The sequence below is a fragment of the Octopus sinensis genome, unplaced genomic scaffold (genome assembly GCF_006345805.1).
Source record: "Octopus sinensis unplaced genomic scaffold, ASM634580v1 Contig06853, whole genome shotgun sequence".
In the NCBI taxonomy this organism is placed as follows: Eukaryota; Metazoa; Mollusca; class Cephalopoda; order Octopoda; family Octopodidae; genus Octopus; species Octopus sinensis.
The window spans coordinates 1-18,494 of NW_021829609.1; the positions used below are offsets into that span (position 1 = coordinate 1).

Below are 18,494 nucleotides of genomic sequence, written 5' to 3' on the forward strand. Positions count from 1 at the left end.
CAAAACAGAAAACATTGTTAAACACCAGATTCTTAACATTCCACCCTTTCCTGCCTCTGATTCAGTTCTCTCCTTCCCTCTCTCCTCCTCCTCCCCTCTCTCTCTCTCCATCCACCCCCCCTCTCACCTTTCTTTTCATCCGAAGTTAAATTCCCGCAAGCAGAACAATTAGATGGCGCTTTTCAAACGGATTACAAAAAAACGTACAATAGAACGATGACAATAGCATCCCCACCACCACTAACAACAACAACAGCAACAACAAAAACAACAATAGTGCCGCTTGCACTCATCCTCAACTACTGCTACTACAGCTACTATTACTACTACTCATAGTAGTAGTAATAATAATGATGATGATAATAACAACAACAACAACAATGATGATAATAATAATAATAACAATAATAATAATAATAATAATAACAATAATAATAATAATAATGATAGTGATAATAATGATAATAATAATAATAATAATAATAATAACAATAATAATAACAATGATAATAATAACAATAACAATAATAATAATAATAATGATATTGATACTGATAATAATAATAATAATAATAACAATAACAATAATAATAACAATGATAATAATAACAATAAAAAATGATGATGATGATGATGATGATGATGATAACAATAATAATAATAATAATAATAATAATAATAATAATAATAACAATAATAATAATAATAACAATGATGATAATAATAATAATAATAACAATAACAATAATAATAATAACAATGATAATAATAATAATAGGTGTTGTTGTTGCTGCTGTTGCTGCCTCGCTGCCGTTCGCTTCTCTTCCGGCTGTAATTAGTAGAAAGCGTAAAAAGAATGACACCATGAAGTAGTTACGTCACCACTTCCGCTTAATGGTAAACTGAGGCAAGGCAGCAGATAGCGCGCATGCGCGCGATTGTGTGTGAAACGCACACACACACACACACTGTGCCTCTTGGTGTGTCTCTGTATATGTGTGTGCATGTGTGTATATATTATCCCATGCATGTTTGTGTGTGTGTGTGTGTGTGTATGTGTGTGTGTGTGTGTGTGCATGTATTATCCCATGCATGTGTGTGTGTGTGTGCATGTGTGTGTATATATTATCCCATGCATGTTTGTGTGTGTGTGTGTGTGTGCATGTGTGTATATATTATCCCATGCATGTTTGTGTGTGTGTGTGTGTACGTATATATCAGGTTATCCCATAAATTCTGTCCGAATTTTGATTAAAGAAAACAAGTGATCAAATGTTATATTTCATTGAAATTTAATCATCAATGTACTTTCCCTGATTATCTATGACTTCCTTCCACTAATTACAGCGTTTTTAATCCCCTCAACGTAAAAACTCTTTTGGCTTCAAACCGAAGAACTGTGAAATGACAGTTTCGACCTCCTCCCGGCTTGCAAAAGTTATGTCCCCCAAATGATTCTGTAAACTACGAAACAAATGGTTGTCTGAAGGAGCAAGGTCGGGAGAATAGGGTGGATGAATAATTTTTTCCCAACAAAGCTCTTCGATCTTCTGTGATGTAATCTTTGCAGTGTGGGGTCGCGCATTGTCCTGATGAAACATCATTAATTTCAACAGTCCCGTGGGTAGAGGTGCCTTATTTTTCATTGTTAGCCATTATTTCCTTGACGGTAGAATTAAATTCCACGTGAATGGAAACGACAAACAAACGAAGAGCATTAACAGCAACAGCAACAATAACAACTACAACAGCAACAACAACAACTACAACAGCAGCATCAACTTCACATTATAATGACGACACGTGACAAGAAATATCCATGGCATTAGACATCCGGTTGCAGCACAGATTCATGGCACGGATGGATTGTCAGCGGTCCAGAAATGTTGATCGTCAGACATAAAGATATTTTCCTCTCATGACTTCTATGACGACAACGACAACGTCGATGGTGGTGGTAGCTGTGGTGGTGGTGATGGTGGTGGTGGTGAGGAAGAGGAGGTGGATGGGGGGGGGGCCATGGTTGATTGTGACATCGACAATGATTGCCGGGCGGTGCAGGAGGGCATGATGATGGGAAGAGCGGCTGTTGATGAGGATAATAATTAATTATGATGGTTGTGGTGGTAGCGGTGGTAGAAGTGGTGGTGGTGCTGGCGATGATATCGACAATATTACCGATATTGTTTAGCCCGAGGTTAACGACAATCTAGTAGAACTATGATCCGAGTCATTCTTTTGTTGAGACCGTTCTATATGGTTGGTGTTGATGATGATGATGATGATGATGATTGGAATAATAACGTTGATAATAATGGTGGTAGTGGTGGTGGTAGTGGTGATGATGACGATGAGTTTCTTACTATTGTTTAGCCCAGGTCATTTCTGATTGAGAAGACTTACATTGTTTTGGTGGCGGGTAGTGGTGGTGGTGGTGGTGGTGGTGGTGGTGGTGGTGGTGGTGATAACGATGACAATAGTAATGATGACAGGGAACAAGAAACAAGAAGCCATTCTGATGTCTTACCGACAAACAAAAGCCACTTTGTCCGTTTCTTCGGCAAAACAAAAAGATGGCTGCCGACTTGGCCAGGCATTATTTTATCAACGGAACAGGAATAAATCGCGATGATGATGATGATGGTGATGACGACGACGACGATGGTGGTGGTAGTGGTGGTGGTGGTGGTCGTCGTCGTAGTGGCGACGGCGACGAGGAGGAGGAGGAGGAGGATTCCTCATGCCGAGCCAAAATGTTATGGAATACCTTAAGATACGTTAAATAAACATATGAATACGTAAATACAAAAGCAAAAAAAAAAAATCAATAAATAACAAACAAATGAATATATAAACACAAATACAAAAAAATACGAAACAAATAAAAACAAAAGTCGGTTGAGAAGCCGCCACCCCGGGTGGAAGATAGCTACACTACCACAACACCGCAAATCCGACCACTTTCTGGCCATGGAACTTTACTGAAACTAGGGACATTTTATTGGAGTTTGGTACATCTTATTGGGGCCGGGTACACATTACAAGGGTCTGGGCAAATCATTACTTGGACTGAGTACACAATTACTGGAACCGGGTAGGCGTGTAATACATACATGCATCTCTCTCTCTCTCTCTCTCTCTCTCTCTGTCTATATATAATATATATATATATATATATATATATATGATATAATTATATAATAGATATATATATATATATACTTGTCTCAGTCTGTTGACTGTGGGCATGCTGGATCACCGCCTTTACTTGAGCAAATCGACCCCAGGACTTATTCTTTGTAAGCCTAGTACTTATTTTATCAGCCTTTTTGCACCGAACCGCTAAGTTACGGGGACGTAAACACACCAGTATCGGTTTTCAAGCGATATTGGAGGGACAAACACAGACACACAAACATATACATGCACATACATATATACGACAGGCTTCTTTCAGTTTCAGTCAACTAAATCCATTCACAAGTCTTTGGTCGACCCGAGGCTACGAGATGATGATGATGATCATCATCATCGTATACTGGAAGTAGGGCTAAACCAAAGACGACTTGTTAGAGAAGGAAGCTTTTTAGCTACACAACCTTGATTGCGTTCATGAATCGCTAAAATTAAAGACTAAGTTATCACTGGTGTCATACCATTGATCTGGATCGGGACTGACCTAGTATTAGAACATAAAACAGCAGCAGCAAGCCTCTCATGCCATCCCATGGCAATGCCATCTGTTTGTCATTTCCTTATTTCTCTATCTGTTCTGTCACGTAGCTCCCTGAATGTCTTGCAGAACAGGTTTCTTATTGAACCAAACTTATTTTTACTATAAATTCCTTCTTATTCAAATAACTGTTTGTGATATTTTAAGTTTGCAGAAAAAAACGTTCAAAAGAAAGTCATGTCCTAGCCAAAGCTACATGCACTCACAGAAACACACACCACTGCATACATATGTGTAAATATAGATGTGTGTGTGTGTGTTGTGTGTGTGAGTGAACAAAAATGAGGCAGTGAGATGTATCAGAACATAGATAATATAAGCATATTAAATATTATACAACATTAGATCTCGATTTCTTGAGATTATCTCCACCTCTAGAGGAGGTATCATAATTCCCATGGCAATAAGGCAATTAAGGCCAAGTCGAACACAATTCACATGATAAGGAGACTGGTACTCTTACTCTTTTACCTTTTACTGTTTCAGTCATCTGACTGCGGCCATCTGCTGGGAGCACGCCTTTAACGAGCAACTCGACCCTGGACTTATTCTCTTGTAAGCCCAGTACTTATTCTATCGGTCTTTTTTGCCGAACCGCTAAGTAACGGAGACATAAACACACCGATGCTGGTGTGTTTATGTCCCCGTTACTTAGCGGTTCGGCAAAATAGACCGATAGAATAAGTACTTGGCTTACAAAAGAATAAGTCCCGGGGTCGAGTTGCCCGATTAAAGGCCGTGCTCCAGCATGGCCGCAGTCAAATGACTAAAACATGTAAAAGCACACGTAAATGAATCGCATTTTTCCTTTTGCTTAGAAATTAATTACTAATATATGTTGTTTTTTTTTTGCTCTTTTGTTTTTTCCAGGTTGGGACTATGTGGATAGATGTCCTCCCCGCATTCGGAGAGACGATTACCTAAAGGCTTTCAAAGAGAAGTGCTACACTTTCCATTACAGAGAGCTTTATTGGAATGACGCTCTGTCATGGTGCCGAGGACAGGGAGGAACCCTTGTAGAGATTAGAAACGAACAGATCCAGAATTTCATCATGCAGTCTCTCCATCAGCTCGGTTGGCGAAGGAACGGTGTTTGGATCGGAGCTCATGATCGAATTCACGAGAGCTACTGGGAGTGGGCTTCCGGTAAGACTTCTCTCTTTATTATTATTATTATTATTACTATTAATATTTTATAATTATTATTATTATTATTGTTCCTGTTGTTGTTGTTGTTGTTGTTCTTGTTGTCTTTGGTCAGTATATATATATATTAGATATAGATATATATATATATATATATGTATATTTGCATGTAGATAATTAATAAACGCAGTATATATTTCTATGAGCTACCAATAGTTTCATGCTCATAAAAACATATACTCTTTATTAAATAATATTTATCTCTCACCACCTGAAGTACTTTTTTGTTGACCTTACCTTTACGGAACAATATACCACACTGTCCCTCTCACATCTTGCACAAACCGGCGAAGGTGCACACCCATGTCTAAAGAGCTTGTCTCGAACCGGTAAAGCTCCTCTGTAACATTGCCAGGCCAGGGACTTTTGGTAATTATCCATAGGCCCCGGACCGAATTTTCTTTGGAACAGGCTGGCCAGTTGATTTTCGTCGAAGCCTAGGGTTTCTCCCAGGACGTCGTCACACTTAAACTCTACTAACCCTCTATAGAAGAACGAAGTAGTACCCCCGCCACTGGCGTTGCCCGATAAATGTGTGTATATGGCTTTACAAAGTATTCATATATACAGGTATAGGTGTGAGGACGCATATGTAAGTATGTAGAATCACGTTCCAAGCACTTTCGAAATAATGTGTGTATTGTTTATGTTGAGTCAGAGAGAGAGAGAGAGAGAGTAGGTGGAGGGTGGGGCTGACAGACACTCAGACACAGAGAGCAAAATGTAGAAGACGCCATATTAGTATCGTTCAAAACTAGGAAGATAGGACTGTTCTGAGACTGATGGCAGCCATTGCTTAAAACAATGTGTTTTGTCATCAACATCGTCGCTGCCGTCCTATTTTTTTTATGTCAAAGGAAGATAAGAAGTTTTTGTTGTTGCTATTGTTGTTGTTGTTGTTGCTGGCGTTGGTGTAGTGGCCAGAAATAGGGTAGGGATAATTGAGACAAACGGTGGAGATACTTATCAACATGGCGCTTAAAAGAAAAACATGTCATATGTTGGTGAGAGAGATGACATGTGAAATGGGCGGCTTACTGAGTGTTAGAATAGAAAATAAGGAGAGAGAGAGAGAGAGAGAGAAAAGAAAGGGAGAGAGAGACAGACAAAGGAAGGGAGAGAGAGACAGAAAAACAAGTGTCATGAAATGTCAGCTTGGGGAAGGGAGGAGGCAGAGGAGAGAGAGAGAGAGAGAGAGCAAGATAGGAGGGAGCAGCATTTGATTGCGGAGAATTATTTGGGTCGTGTTTGAAATGGGGACGAAATAATTAGTTTCATTAAATATGCGTGCGTGTGTGTGTGCGTGTTCGCGCGCGGGCATCTGTGTGTATGCATCTATATCTATATGTATAGGTGTGTGTGTTGTGTGTGTTGTGTGTGTGTGTGTGTGTGTATATATATATATATATATATATATGTATGTATGTATATATATATATATATATATATATTTATATACATATATATATATATATGTTATAATATATATATATAATATATATATATATATATATATACATATATATATATATATATATATATATATATAATATATCAACATGATAGATCGCTAGCCACTAAACCTTCTTTATTTTCTTTCTTTATTTTCTCTCCTTGTTTCTTTCTCTATTCCTTTCTGTGGAAGAGCGTAGGCTCGAAGCGCTAAAGACTTTTTCACTTCCCGAGCGTTATACTAATACACCTGTTTGTTGGCTACACCACCTGTCTTCGCCTTTTGTTTTTTTTTTTGTGTGTGGATTCTCCCCTATATATATATATAGAAAATAGTAGAGTGAAAAAACGACAGAAGGCTTGAATGTTAAAAAATATATATATATGCGTCAATATGTCTGAAGAATATTAGAAAATTAAAAAAAAATTTTTTTTCCCTCTTATAACGACATAAATTAAAAGAAATACCGGTTTCGCGTGTAGCTTTTCAAATTTCTTGTGACGTTATGTTTATATTGCATGGAGTTATCGTTGTGTTTATATCTAATGAAGGATAAAATTTTTTTCGAAAAAAATATATTCCCTTTCAAAAAAAATTTTATCAATGGCCAGCATATCAAAAAATACCTTTAAAGGTTAAATCTATATGAATTATATATATATATATATATATATATATGTATGTATGTATATAATACAATTAAAATTCAGTTGTATAAGGTACTTAAATTGAGGCGCCTTATTAGGTCGTAATAATCTGCACATTCAAACAATATCAAGTGAATATCAAACTCAGTGCAGAAGTGCCAGTACCTGATATTCTTGCAGTGTATGCAGAGATAATACAGCAACCAGCTGAGTGAAGAGATCCGCTCTTGGCTATTCAGATGTGTACTTTATATTAAAATACCTTCTACAATATTTCCGAAGCGCATATTCCAGGATAGGTGAATACGATATCAATGAGTGATATAGAGGTACAGGTTTCAGTACCTCTGTTACTCATTTATATATAGCAACAGGATAACAAGTAGCAATGCAGTACGATCGTTTCAAGCGATGTATGTTTATGTCCCCGTAACTTAGCGGCTCGGCAAAAGGGACCGATATGATTGAACGATGCTGTCTTTACATCAATTTAAATGTAGTGCCTTCTTCAGCTCCACACACACACACACACACACACACATAACGGTGTCGTGAGAGGCCTGGTTGGAGGCCCCAAACTATATATATATTGAGGCGAGTTAAAGATGTGTTAAGCAATAGTAAAGGGCGGGGCTGGAAGTATTTCTGAAGTTCAAGATGACACATGACCTGACAAACACACCCAGTATTATTTTTTGTTGCTTGTGGGGGAGGGTCTGTGTTTGGGCGGGTGTGTTCCTCAAGAGCCTTTGACCCCTTTCTCTCTCTCTCTCTCTCTTTCTCTGTGTGTGTGTGTGTGTGTATATATATATATATATTATATATATATATATATGGAGGCGCAATAGCCCAGTGGTTAAGGCATTAGACTCGCGATTGTAGGATCGCGGTTTCGATTCCCAGACCGGACGTTGTGAGTGTTTATTGAGCGAAAACACCTAAAGCTCCACGAGGCTCCGTCAGTGGGTGGTGGTGAATCCTGCTGTACAAGAGTAACGACTTTCTCTCACTCTTTCTTCTGTAGGCCTGCTCGCTTAGCCAGCGGGGTGGCGTCATTTGAAGGCTAGAACAATGCGAAGCGCATTGTGACCAGCAATATGTAGCAACATCTGATAGCCTGGTCGGTCACGGTGATATATATATATATATATATATGCATACACACATCACATCACACCGCACCACACAAGTACACGTGCGAGTATGTAATGCATACACACATGCGCAAATTCAAATCTCAAGCTTTAAATTGTGTTAGAAAGACGGTCAGCAATGACCATTGCTCAATTTGTTATTTTATTTATCATTGATTGTTCTTATCGCGTGACTTTCAGGTGGCCAATTGACCTGGAATAATTGGGCAGGTGATCAACATGGCTGCTGTTTTGGTATGCTCGAAGATTGTGCCGTGTTGCGCTTCAGAGATCATGGAGTTTGGCACGATTATCCCTGCAAGCGCGTGTTCTTCAAGTACTCCTATATATGTGAATACGGTAAGTAAATCCATTAATAAATCCATTTATAGATCCATGAATCACCCTACTTTATATACACACGTCGGCCATCTTAATCGAATCTACCTTTTTATCAACTTTTTGTCCGTTTGGTTTTGAAATGTGTACCGTTGTTTTAGTGTCGGCTGGTAATTGTTTGACGCACGTGTTGTTAGTGTTAGGTGTTCCGTGTGTTTTAGTATTGAGTTGTGTCTGTGCGTACAATGGAAATTGTATTGCTTTGTTGAGCACAGAATATATACCACCACCACCACTATCACCGCCACCAACACAACTACTAGTTCCTCAGACAATAACACCACCATCACCACCTCAAATACTACTACATCCCCACCACCTACTACAACAGCTACCACTACTAAAAACACTACCACCACTAATACTACTGCTATTACTACCATTACTACAATAATTACCACTACTACTACTACTACTACTACTACACTACTGCAGCCCCATCACCACTAATAATGCAACAACAAATAATAATACTAATACCACTACTATTACAACCACTATACTATCACTATCACCACCACTACTATAGCTGCTGCTACTATTACTACTAATTTTATCAAGCGTCTATTGGTTACTTATGCATTTCTTTTGTTTGTCTTTTTTCTTCCCATGGCCGCCATTATCAACATCATCACCATCATCATTCCAACAATGAACTTCAGACAAGACCCCGCGGCCAACAAATGCGACAGTGACCACCACCACCACCACCACTACCACTACTACGACTGCGGCGCCAACCAGCACCACCGCATCTCCGTTGTACAACAACCAGGCAGGGAAAGTGGGCGTCGGAAACGATGCAGGTTCGGACTACAACAATCCAACAAAAGTCGTTCGTGGCTCGAATCATCAGAATGATCAAGGCCGGGTCCCAGGCGAAAACCTACAGCAAGAAGGACAGAATCCCATGTCACAGCGATTGCAAAGTAAATATTTCTTATATATACGCACGCACATACACACATGTATATATCATCATCATCATCATTTAGCGTCCGCTTTCCATGCTAGCATGGGTTGGACGGGTCAACTGGGGTCTCTGAAGCTGGAAGGCTTCGTCAGGCCCAGTCAGATCTGGCAGTGTTTCTACGGCTGGATGCCCTTCCTAACTATGTATATATATATGTATGTATATATGTATGTATGTATGTATGTATATATAGTATGTATATTATATATATATATATATATATATATATATATATATATATATATATATATATATAATATATATATATATATATATATATATATATATATATATATATATATATATATGTATGCATGTATGTATATAAAGGATAACAAGTTTTGAATATTATTATATATATATATTATTATATTACACACACCTGTTTGTGTGAATGCATATATATTTTGTTTTGTTTTTTTGTTTTTGTTTATTCCTTCTCGAGCTATGCCTGGCTCATAAGGACCGGTTTCCCGGTTTCTTTGGCGTATAGGTTCCCCACCTGGACGGGACGCCGGTCCGTCGCAGGTGAGCTGCAAGATGCAGGAGGAAAGAGTGGGAAAAAGATGTGGCGAAAGAGTCAACCATCGTATATGTATGTGCGAGTATGCGGGTGTGTTTGTATATATTTGAGTTTGTTTGACCGTCCCCCACCGCTTGACAGCCGGTGTTGGTATGTTTATGTCCCCGTAACTTAGAAGATGTGTTGTTTGATGTCTCACCCTGTAATTTTATTCTTTTCTAATCCCTACAGAAAATTCTCCAATGACAGTCACCAAGTTGTATTCTTCTCACAGCTCAGGTAAATTTGATTTTGTTTTCTTATTGTATTTAATGACATTTGCTTGTTGTTGTTGTTGTAGTTGTTGCTGCTGTTGTTGATGTTGCTGCTTTCGCTGATGATGCCGCTACTGCTGTGTTCTTCTTCTTCTGCCATTCAGGACCCACGCCATTAGCCACAAGGAATAATCTCTACTTCGAGCCTACTCTAAGCTACTAAGAATGCTTGTGGCAACTTGAAGATCCACCCACCACACGCGATAGACTGGCGGTTACACGGGCGCGAAAGCTACGTTGTTATCCTCATTCCGTAAACGGTGGCTTTTAACGGGTGGAGAGCTGAACCATCCTGGGGTACAGAGGATTCGCAATCTAGACTAGGGTCTGAAAGTTTACCACACCACACTGTTTCACACCATGGTTCCTCTGCTTTGTGGCAGAAGTAGGAAGAGTGAGAGGAAGTTGTGATGAAAGAGTACAGCGGGGTTCACCACCCTCGTGGAGCTTAGGTGTTTTTGCTCAATAGGCACTCATAATACTCGGTCTGGGAATCGAAACCGCGTTCTTACGACCGCACCATAGAGGGTCACACCATGGCAGAAGTAGGAAGAATGAGTGAGGGAAATTTGTGGTGAAAGGGTACAACGGGGTTCGCCACCCTCGTGGATCTTTGGTGTTTTTGCTCAATAGGCACTCATAATACTTGGTCTGGGAATCGAAACCGCGCTCTTACGACCGCACCATAGTGGGTCACACCATGGTTCCTCTGCTTTGTGGCAGAAGTAGGAAGAAAGAGTGAGAGAAAGTGAGAAAGTTGTGGTGAAAGAGTACAGCGGGGTTCACCACCCTCGTGGAGCTTAGGTGTTTTTGCTCAATAAACACTCACAATACCCGGTCTGGGAATCGAAACTGCGCTCTTACGACCGCGAGTCCGCTGCCCTAACCACTGGGCTACTGCGCCTCCACTGCTACTGCTGTTGTTGTTTTTCTAGTAGTTGTTGTGGTGGTGGCGTCGGCGGCGTGTTTTTGTTGTCCTTACTGCTTCCAGTTATTGTTGTTTGCTAGTTTTAGCTGTTGTTGTTGTTGTTGTTGTTGTTGTTGTTGTAGTTGTTGTTGTACTTCCTGTCTGTTGTACTTCCGTACTTGTCCTTTTTTTATTGTCCGTTGTTTTTTTTCTTCTTCCTCTCGCTAGCATTTTTACTGTATTGTTTGTTCCACATTTTTTTTATCGTTTTTGTTGTTGTTATTGTAGTTGATGTTGTTGCATCCACTCTCCCTCCCCCGCTACAGTAACATTTGGTATTTTCGCCAAACAGCCTTTAAAATAAATTTAATAACTACCATAAAAAAAACACACATAAAATTTGGTTTTACCCACTGAACCAAGTTTTCTAAATAGCAACAACAACGATAATAATAATAATGATGATGATGATAATAATAATAATAATAAATATAATAATAATAATAATAATAATAATAATAATAATAATAATAATAGTTGCTTCTTCTTCTTCTTCTTCTTCTTCTTCTTCTTCTTCTTATTATTATTATTATTATTATTATTATTATTATTATTATTATTATTATTATTATCTATATATTATTATTATTATTATTATTATTATTATTATTATATTATTATTATCATACCAACGACATTAATAATGACAATGGTATTTGAAAATATTTTAAACGCAAATTTTGAAGTTTTGACATTTTTTAATAAAAGACAATATCCATCTTAAATTTATTCTTATTTTGTTTTTATTTAGTTATTAATTATATATTGGTGATTTCCATTCTTTTTTTTGTGTTTATATTATAGTTGCGGCATCTGTCACAGGGCTGCTGGTTTTTATTCTAATGTCAATCTGTATAATAGGATTCCTGGCAATACGACGAAGGTAGGTCATATAGTTCTTTGTCACGAGTTTAGTTTAGTCAACCATTTCTGCTATACTCTTTTACTCTTTTACTTGTTTCAGTCATGTGCTTCTTTCAGTTTCCATCTACCAAATCCACTCACAAGGCTTTGCTCGGCTCGAGGCTATAGTAGCTGACACTTGCCCAAGGTACCACGCAGTGGGACTGAACCCGGTGGTTGGTAAGCAAGCTACTTACCACACAGCCACAAGAATGTAATCTAACATTGAATCTTTCCCCTCTATATGACTTTTATTTCATTTTATTGTCCCCCGAAAGGACGAAAGGCAAAGTCGATCGACTAAAGGCGGTGCTCCAGCATGGCCACAGTCAAATGACTGAAACAAGTAAAGGAGTAAAGGTTTTATGACTTTTTTTATGATAGAAATCATTAGATTATATATTTTAAGAAAATACTAACACCACATTTTCTTTTCACGTTTACAGGCGTTCCCGAAAGAGCAATCGTCCTGGTATTCCTCGAGTCACCGAAAAATCAGTTGTGTTCAACAAACTACGTTGTGAGAGCATGCGCAACGGAAGTACATCGTTCCCGATGTGTGGCAGCAGTCACATTGGACATCATTTCAGTGACGATACCGAACATGCCTACAGCAGCGACAATGAAGTCATCTATGAAGAGATTGACAACAAAATCGTGCGCTTTCCAGAGAAGGAAGATTTAATGGTAAAATTGGTGCCTCAGAACATTTACGTAAACAACAACAACAACCCAGGAATCAGCGGTATGGCGAACGGCGCCGCCAACGACCAGAAACGCCGCCATTCTCTTCCAAACGACATTTACACGACTGCTGGGCCGTCGACACACAATCCTCATTATCAAGAGGTTTGACTCATAATTCGTGATTTGGTCAGGATTCTTGATGTGCCAGAGATTGGCATTGTTCTTCAAGAGGAGAACTCTAACGAACAAATCCTTGAACAGGAGGACGAAAGGGACTTTGATAAAAATACAAAAATATAAACGAACAAAATGGATAAAAAAAAGGAAAAGGGAATGTTTTCTGTATGATAGGAATTTTTCTACAAGACATATATACCAAACCATTCCCTACTTTATAAGGGTCTTTTTTTTTACCTCATCCTTGTTGTGAAATCGCGCATTTATACACACATTACCCACATACACACATGAATACAAATACACAGATATATATATGTATATATATATATATGCACACTTACAATCATCACACCATTCATAGAATTTGAACCACAAGCCTTATGTTTTGAGTGTTATTCCATTTTCATTCAAAGAATTTTATTCGACCATCCAAACGTTATTTTCACTGCTACGACAGCCATAACTTTTAACATAGGTAATTGTCGATTGGGCTAATCACGTGTCTAGTCATGTGACTGTATTACATGCTACTTTATATCGAAAGTTTCTATAGAGTTATATATGATAACCATTAGACTTTTTCCCCCCGAGTGAATGCGCGTGACTGTTAGTATGTGTTAGCGCATGCGTGTTTCAAACATTTTTTATACGGGACTTTATACTGCATTTTAAAACAAAACGAATAACGAACTTTGGTAAAAAAAAAAAAAAAAAGACGCACACAAAATGTAATACTCAATAACGAAAATATTTGCAGGATAAACTCTGACTACGAACACAATCTATTCTAAAAGAAGAACATATTTCTGGATTATCCTATTGACACGCAATTACCAAATCCCAAAATTAAAGGTGGGGGTTGTTTAGCAGGCTCTCATTTATATCAAATTCAGTCATCATTTCAAAATGAATGTGGTTTACACGAAACGTCAAAAGCTATTTTGTTTCTACTTGTTCACAACAACAGTTTATCTGACAAAAGTACTCCATAAGGTATTACGACTACTTTAGGAATATAAAAATACTCATAATGATAATGCTAACGCCTCTGTGTGTATATATATACATATATATACATATGTATGTATATGTATATATATATATATATATATATATATATATATATATATATATATATATATGTATATATGTATGTATATATATATATATATATATATATGTATATATATAGATAGATATAGATAGATAGATAGATAGATAGATAGATATTGAGTAGTTGAATGAATTATCTTATTAAGGATAATTCGAATTAACCGATACCTGGGTAGCAAATTCACATTTTGTTAATTCGTCGTTCAGCTCCATTCTTTCATATATATATATATATATATATATATATGCATAAATTCATCTTTTTTTAAAATTCATGTGAATACTTTCAAATTTAGTGCCTTTTCCATAAAAACCATCAATCAAAAAAACATTAATAAACACACACATCCCACAACGACATTATTCTGTGAATTAACTCTCTGTCTCTCTTTTTTACCTTCCCAATTTCTCATCTTTCTGACTTTCACTTTATTCTCCTCCTCCTCCTCCACCTCCTCTCCCTTTAGTCCTCGTAAATTAATTATTGTCCGTTTATTTTAGTAATTTTATTTTTATTGATCTTTAGTATTTAGTAATATTAGCTTTTTTTTTTTTTTTTACTAATATCATTTGATAATATTAACCACTTTTCGTATTCGATGCCCTTGACTCTGAACACTAAGAGCCTATATTTCTGTGCTAAAGTGTCAGCAGTAATTGTACTCTTCCAAACTCGATCTTAAGAACCTTGGATAGGTCTGGAAAAAAAAAAGACAACTAGCGTCATTTTAGCGCTCTCTTTAAAAACATAAAAGCTCTATTTGCACTTTGGTGCTTATCTTTTTCAAGCAGTCATATCTAGCAGAATACTCAGAGACCTCTAAAATGAGGCACCAAACAATATTAGCATATAAGAATGTTCAATAAACCAAAGAACAAACGAACCATTCAGGTGAAACAAAATTAGTTTTCTTCACAACGATTTCAGAAGGTTTCAATTAGAAATAGGGACTGCAGATTAGAAGAGGATGTAGACTAGAAGATTAGGTTATAGGATATCCGAGATTCTAAGAGTTAGGGGTCTCAGGGATTATAAAGTGTCTAAATTAGAAGGTTTGTAAAGTTTGAAATTGAATCATTAGGAGTTTGAAACAAACAATCAGGGATGTCCATATTAAAAATTTAGGGGCTGATCAGGATTCGAAAAGAGTGTAAGGCAAATTAGAGAGCTAAGGACAAAATAAGGAGGGACTAAAAGAGAGTTTTGGGGTCTTGTTGATAAAAAGTATTGTAGGACGAAATGAAACAGCTAGGGGAGTCAACATTAAAGGAGTAAAAAGTTCAAATGAGAAAAACAGGGATTGGCTCTAACTTAGAAAGGGGAGCTTAGTTACAAAGCTTGGGGCTTAGAGCATGGACTTCGGGGAGTCTAACGTCGAAATTTGGGAAGTTCTAGATTAGAAAGATAAATATATGTAAAGCAGAAACTTAGGCGTCAGCAATAGAAACATAAAAATGACAAACAATAAACTTTCTTCTTATCGCTAATTCAACTTTTTAATCTTTGAAATCGAATACCTTAAGGAACCCGATGGTCACCATTTGTATTTTTTTCATACAATAACACACTCATACAAACATAATACACACGCACATATGCACATATACACGAACATACACAAATACAGACAAACCATATGCAAACGAAAAAAGTATCAGACAATTGCTATCCGGCGACAATGATAATAAACGGCATTTAATGATACCCGTGTGATATCCCCATATACATATAGACATACATACCTGCATATATATGTATGACCCTATACATACATACATACACACACATATATATATATATATGTATGTATATGCATATGTATATATATATCTACACACACGCATATATGTATGTATGTATGTATGTATGTATGTATATACATATATATTTTATCCCTTTTTCAATTCAATCTTCCCTGACCAAATCATGGATATGAGTCTTGTTTTGTTATTATTATTTTTTTAAAAATCAAATTAAACGAACAAACCTCTGTGAGGAAACCCGCCCCAAATTTGTCACGTGATTTCATGGCACACTACGAGAGCAACATGGAGGCCAGCTTATTTTTGCAGTCATACAACACATGGATTTACAAATGTTCATATATACATCTGCATATACATACATACATATACATACATTACATATACATATATATGTGCGCGTATGAGTGTACGTATATACGTACCAATAACCGAACAGATAACAGTATATATGTGTATACGTATGTATGTATACATATATACACACACATATATCTATATATGTATATATGTATGTAAGTACATATAGGGTATGTGTATATATCATATGTATATATTGTGTGTGTATACGCATAAATATACACGTGTGTGTGCGTGATATGATATAACACTGATATACAATAACCAAGAGATACACGGTCCAAGTATATGGGATATGGAATTTATCAACTGACTTCCTGGAGCTGATCTCTGCTACAGAACACGTGTGTCGAAGACGTCACCCACCAATTAACCAATAACTTTATTTTAAATTTATTTTTATTTTTCTCTTGTGTTTGCAATTTTTATTTCTACTAGATTTTTTTTCCTTTAAATCTCACCTCGGTTTCGAGGAGTTTTCCTCTCTCTCTCTCTCTCTCTCCCCCCTTTTTTTGACTTTTTTTTTACATTTTGTTTTTAAGTATTTTTTATGTAACTTTTCTTTAAAAAAAGGAAAAGAACAAAGTAATTCGGAGTGAGATTTACTATTTATGGAACAATCGAGAACATTTTTTCCTCGTTATGTATGTGTGTGCGTATATATATATATACACACACACATAAATTATGCAATTCACATATATATTTACTAGGTGTATGTTGTATGTATGTGTGCATGTGTGTATATATATATATATATATATATATATTTGTATATATATATATATATATATATATATATAATATATATATACACACACGCACACAATTACACGCAAATACACAACGTAGATTCAGTTTAATATTTTCCATGGTGGTCTTCGTGTTCGAACCCCGTGACTGCCACTGAAACAAAAGAACTGCTTATTTTAAAATATATATACTATATATATATATATATATATATATATATATATATATATATATATATATATATATATATATATACCCTCTACTGCATTATTATTGTTATTATTATTATTATTATATTATTATTATTATTATTATTATATTATTATTATCATTATTATTATTATTATTATTAGATTTATGTTCCATTGAAATCTTACTGTGCTCCTATTTTTCTCTCTGTCCCCTCCCCCACAGCTCTTTTCTTTCCCCTTTTCACTGAAATTACGTCAGTTGGATTTTTGTCAAATCTGGCCAAAACTGGAAAGAAATAATTCCAAGAATTAAAATTCTTTGAAGAAAAATAATGATTTTTTAAAAAAATGTATCACTTTGTTTAAAAAGAGAAACGGAACAGAAGAAATTTTAACTGACAGTTCAATACTTATCTCCCCAATCAAGAAAATTTTAAAATTGATTAAAATATGATTAAAAAATAATAATTTCGATGGCTGTTCTTCAAACAAAGCGCGGCAAAAAAAAAAATCCTCCTACATGTTGCATGTCGATCGATAAATGTTTCAACGACCAAAGCGTAGAATGCACCAGTTTTAATCCTATTGATATCAATCAATAAAAAACGTTAAGGCATTAGCTCCACAAAGGTACCATTCCTACTTGTCTAACTTTCCTAGTATCACATCTACGACCGTGTAAAATAACGGAGGGTTTTTTTTTTTTTGCCGACCTTGTATATTAAATATGGACCATTTCATTGTACAAAACGAAAAAACAGAAAAGAAGAAAAAGAACAGATATAAATGAACACGTTTCTAGTTTATACCAAATTGGGGACCAAAATGTTTGTTATTGTTGGCTTTTTTTGGTTGTTTTTCTTTAGTTACTTTACTTTTGTCAATTATTATTATCATTATTATTATTATTATTATTATTATTATTATTATTATTATTATTATTATTACTATTATTATTACTATTATCACTATTATTATTATTATTATCATTATTATTATTATTACTATTATTATTATTATCCTTATTATTATCATTATTGTTATTATTATTATTATTATTTATTATTATTATTATTATTATTATTATTATTATTATTATTAAAAGGCGGCGAGCAGGCAGAAATCGTTATCACGCCGGGCAAAAAATGCTTAACAGCATTTTCGTCCGTCCTTAACGTTCTGGGTTCAAATTCCG

At 36.0% G+C, this 18,494-nt stretch overlaps 1 protein-coding gene across 1 annotated transcript; it reads left to right on the forward strand.

Annotated features, from left to right (window-relative positions):
* Positions 1 to 1,616: 1,616 nt before the first annotated feature.
* LOC115227676 lies at positions 1,617 to 13,261 on the forward strand (the record flags this gene model as incomplete). Its single annotated transcript, XM_029798428.2, has 8 exons — positions 1,617 to 1,669; positions 3,008 to 3,011; positions 4,604 to 4,879; positions 8,374 to 8,532; positions 9,234 to 9,500; positions 10,299 to 10,346; positions 12,153 to 12,231; positions 12,698 to 13,261. Coding segments are annotated over 8 exons (1,295 nt in total), but the record flags the coding sequence as incomplete, so codon positions are not given.
* Between the last annotated feature and the right edge of the window lie 5,233 nt (positions 13,262 to 18,494).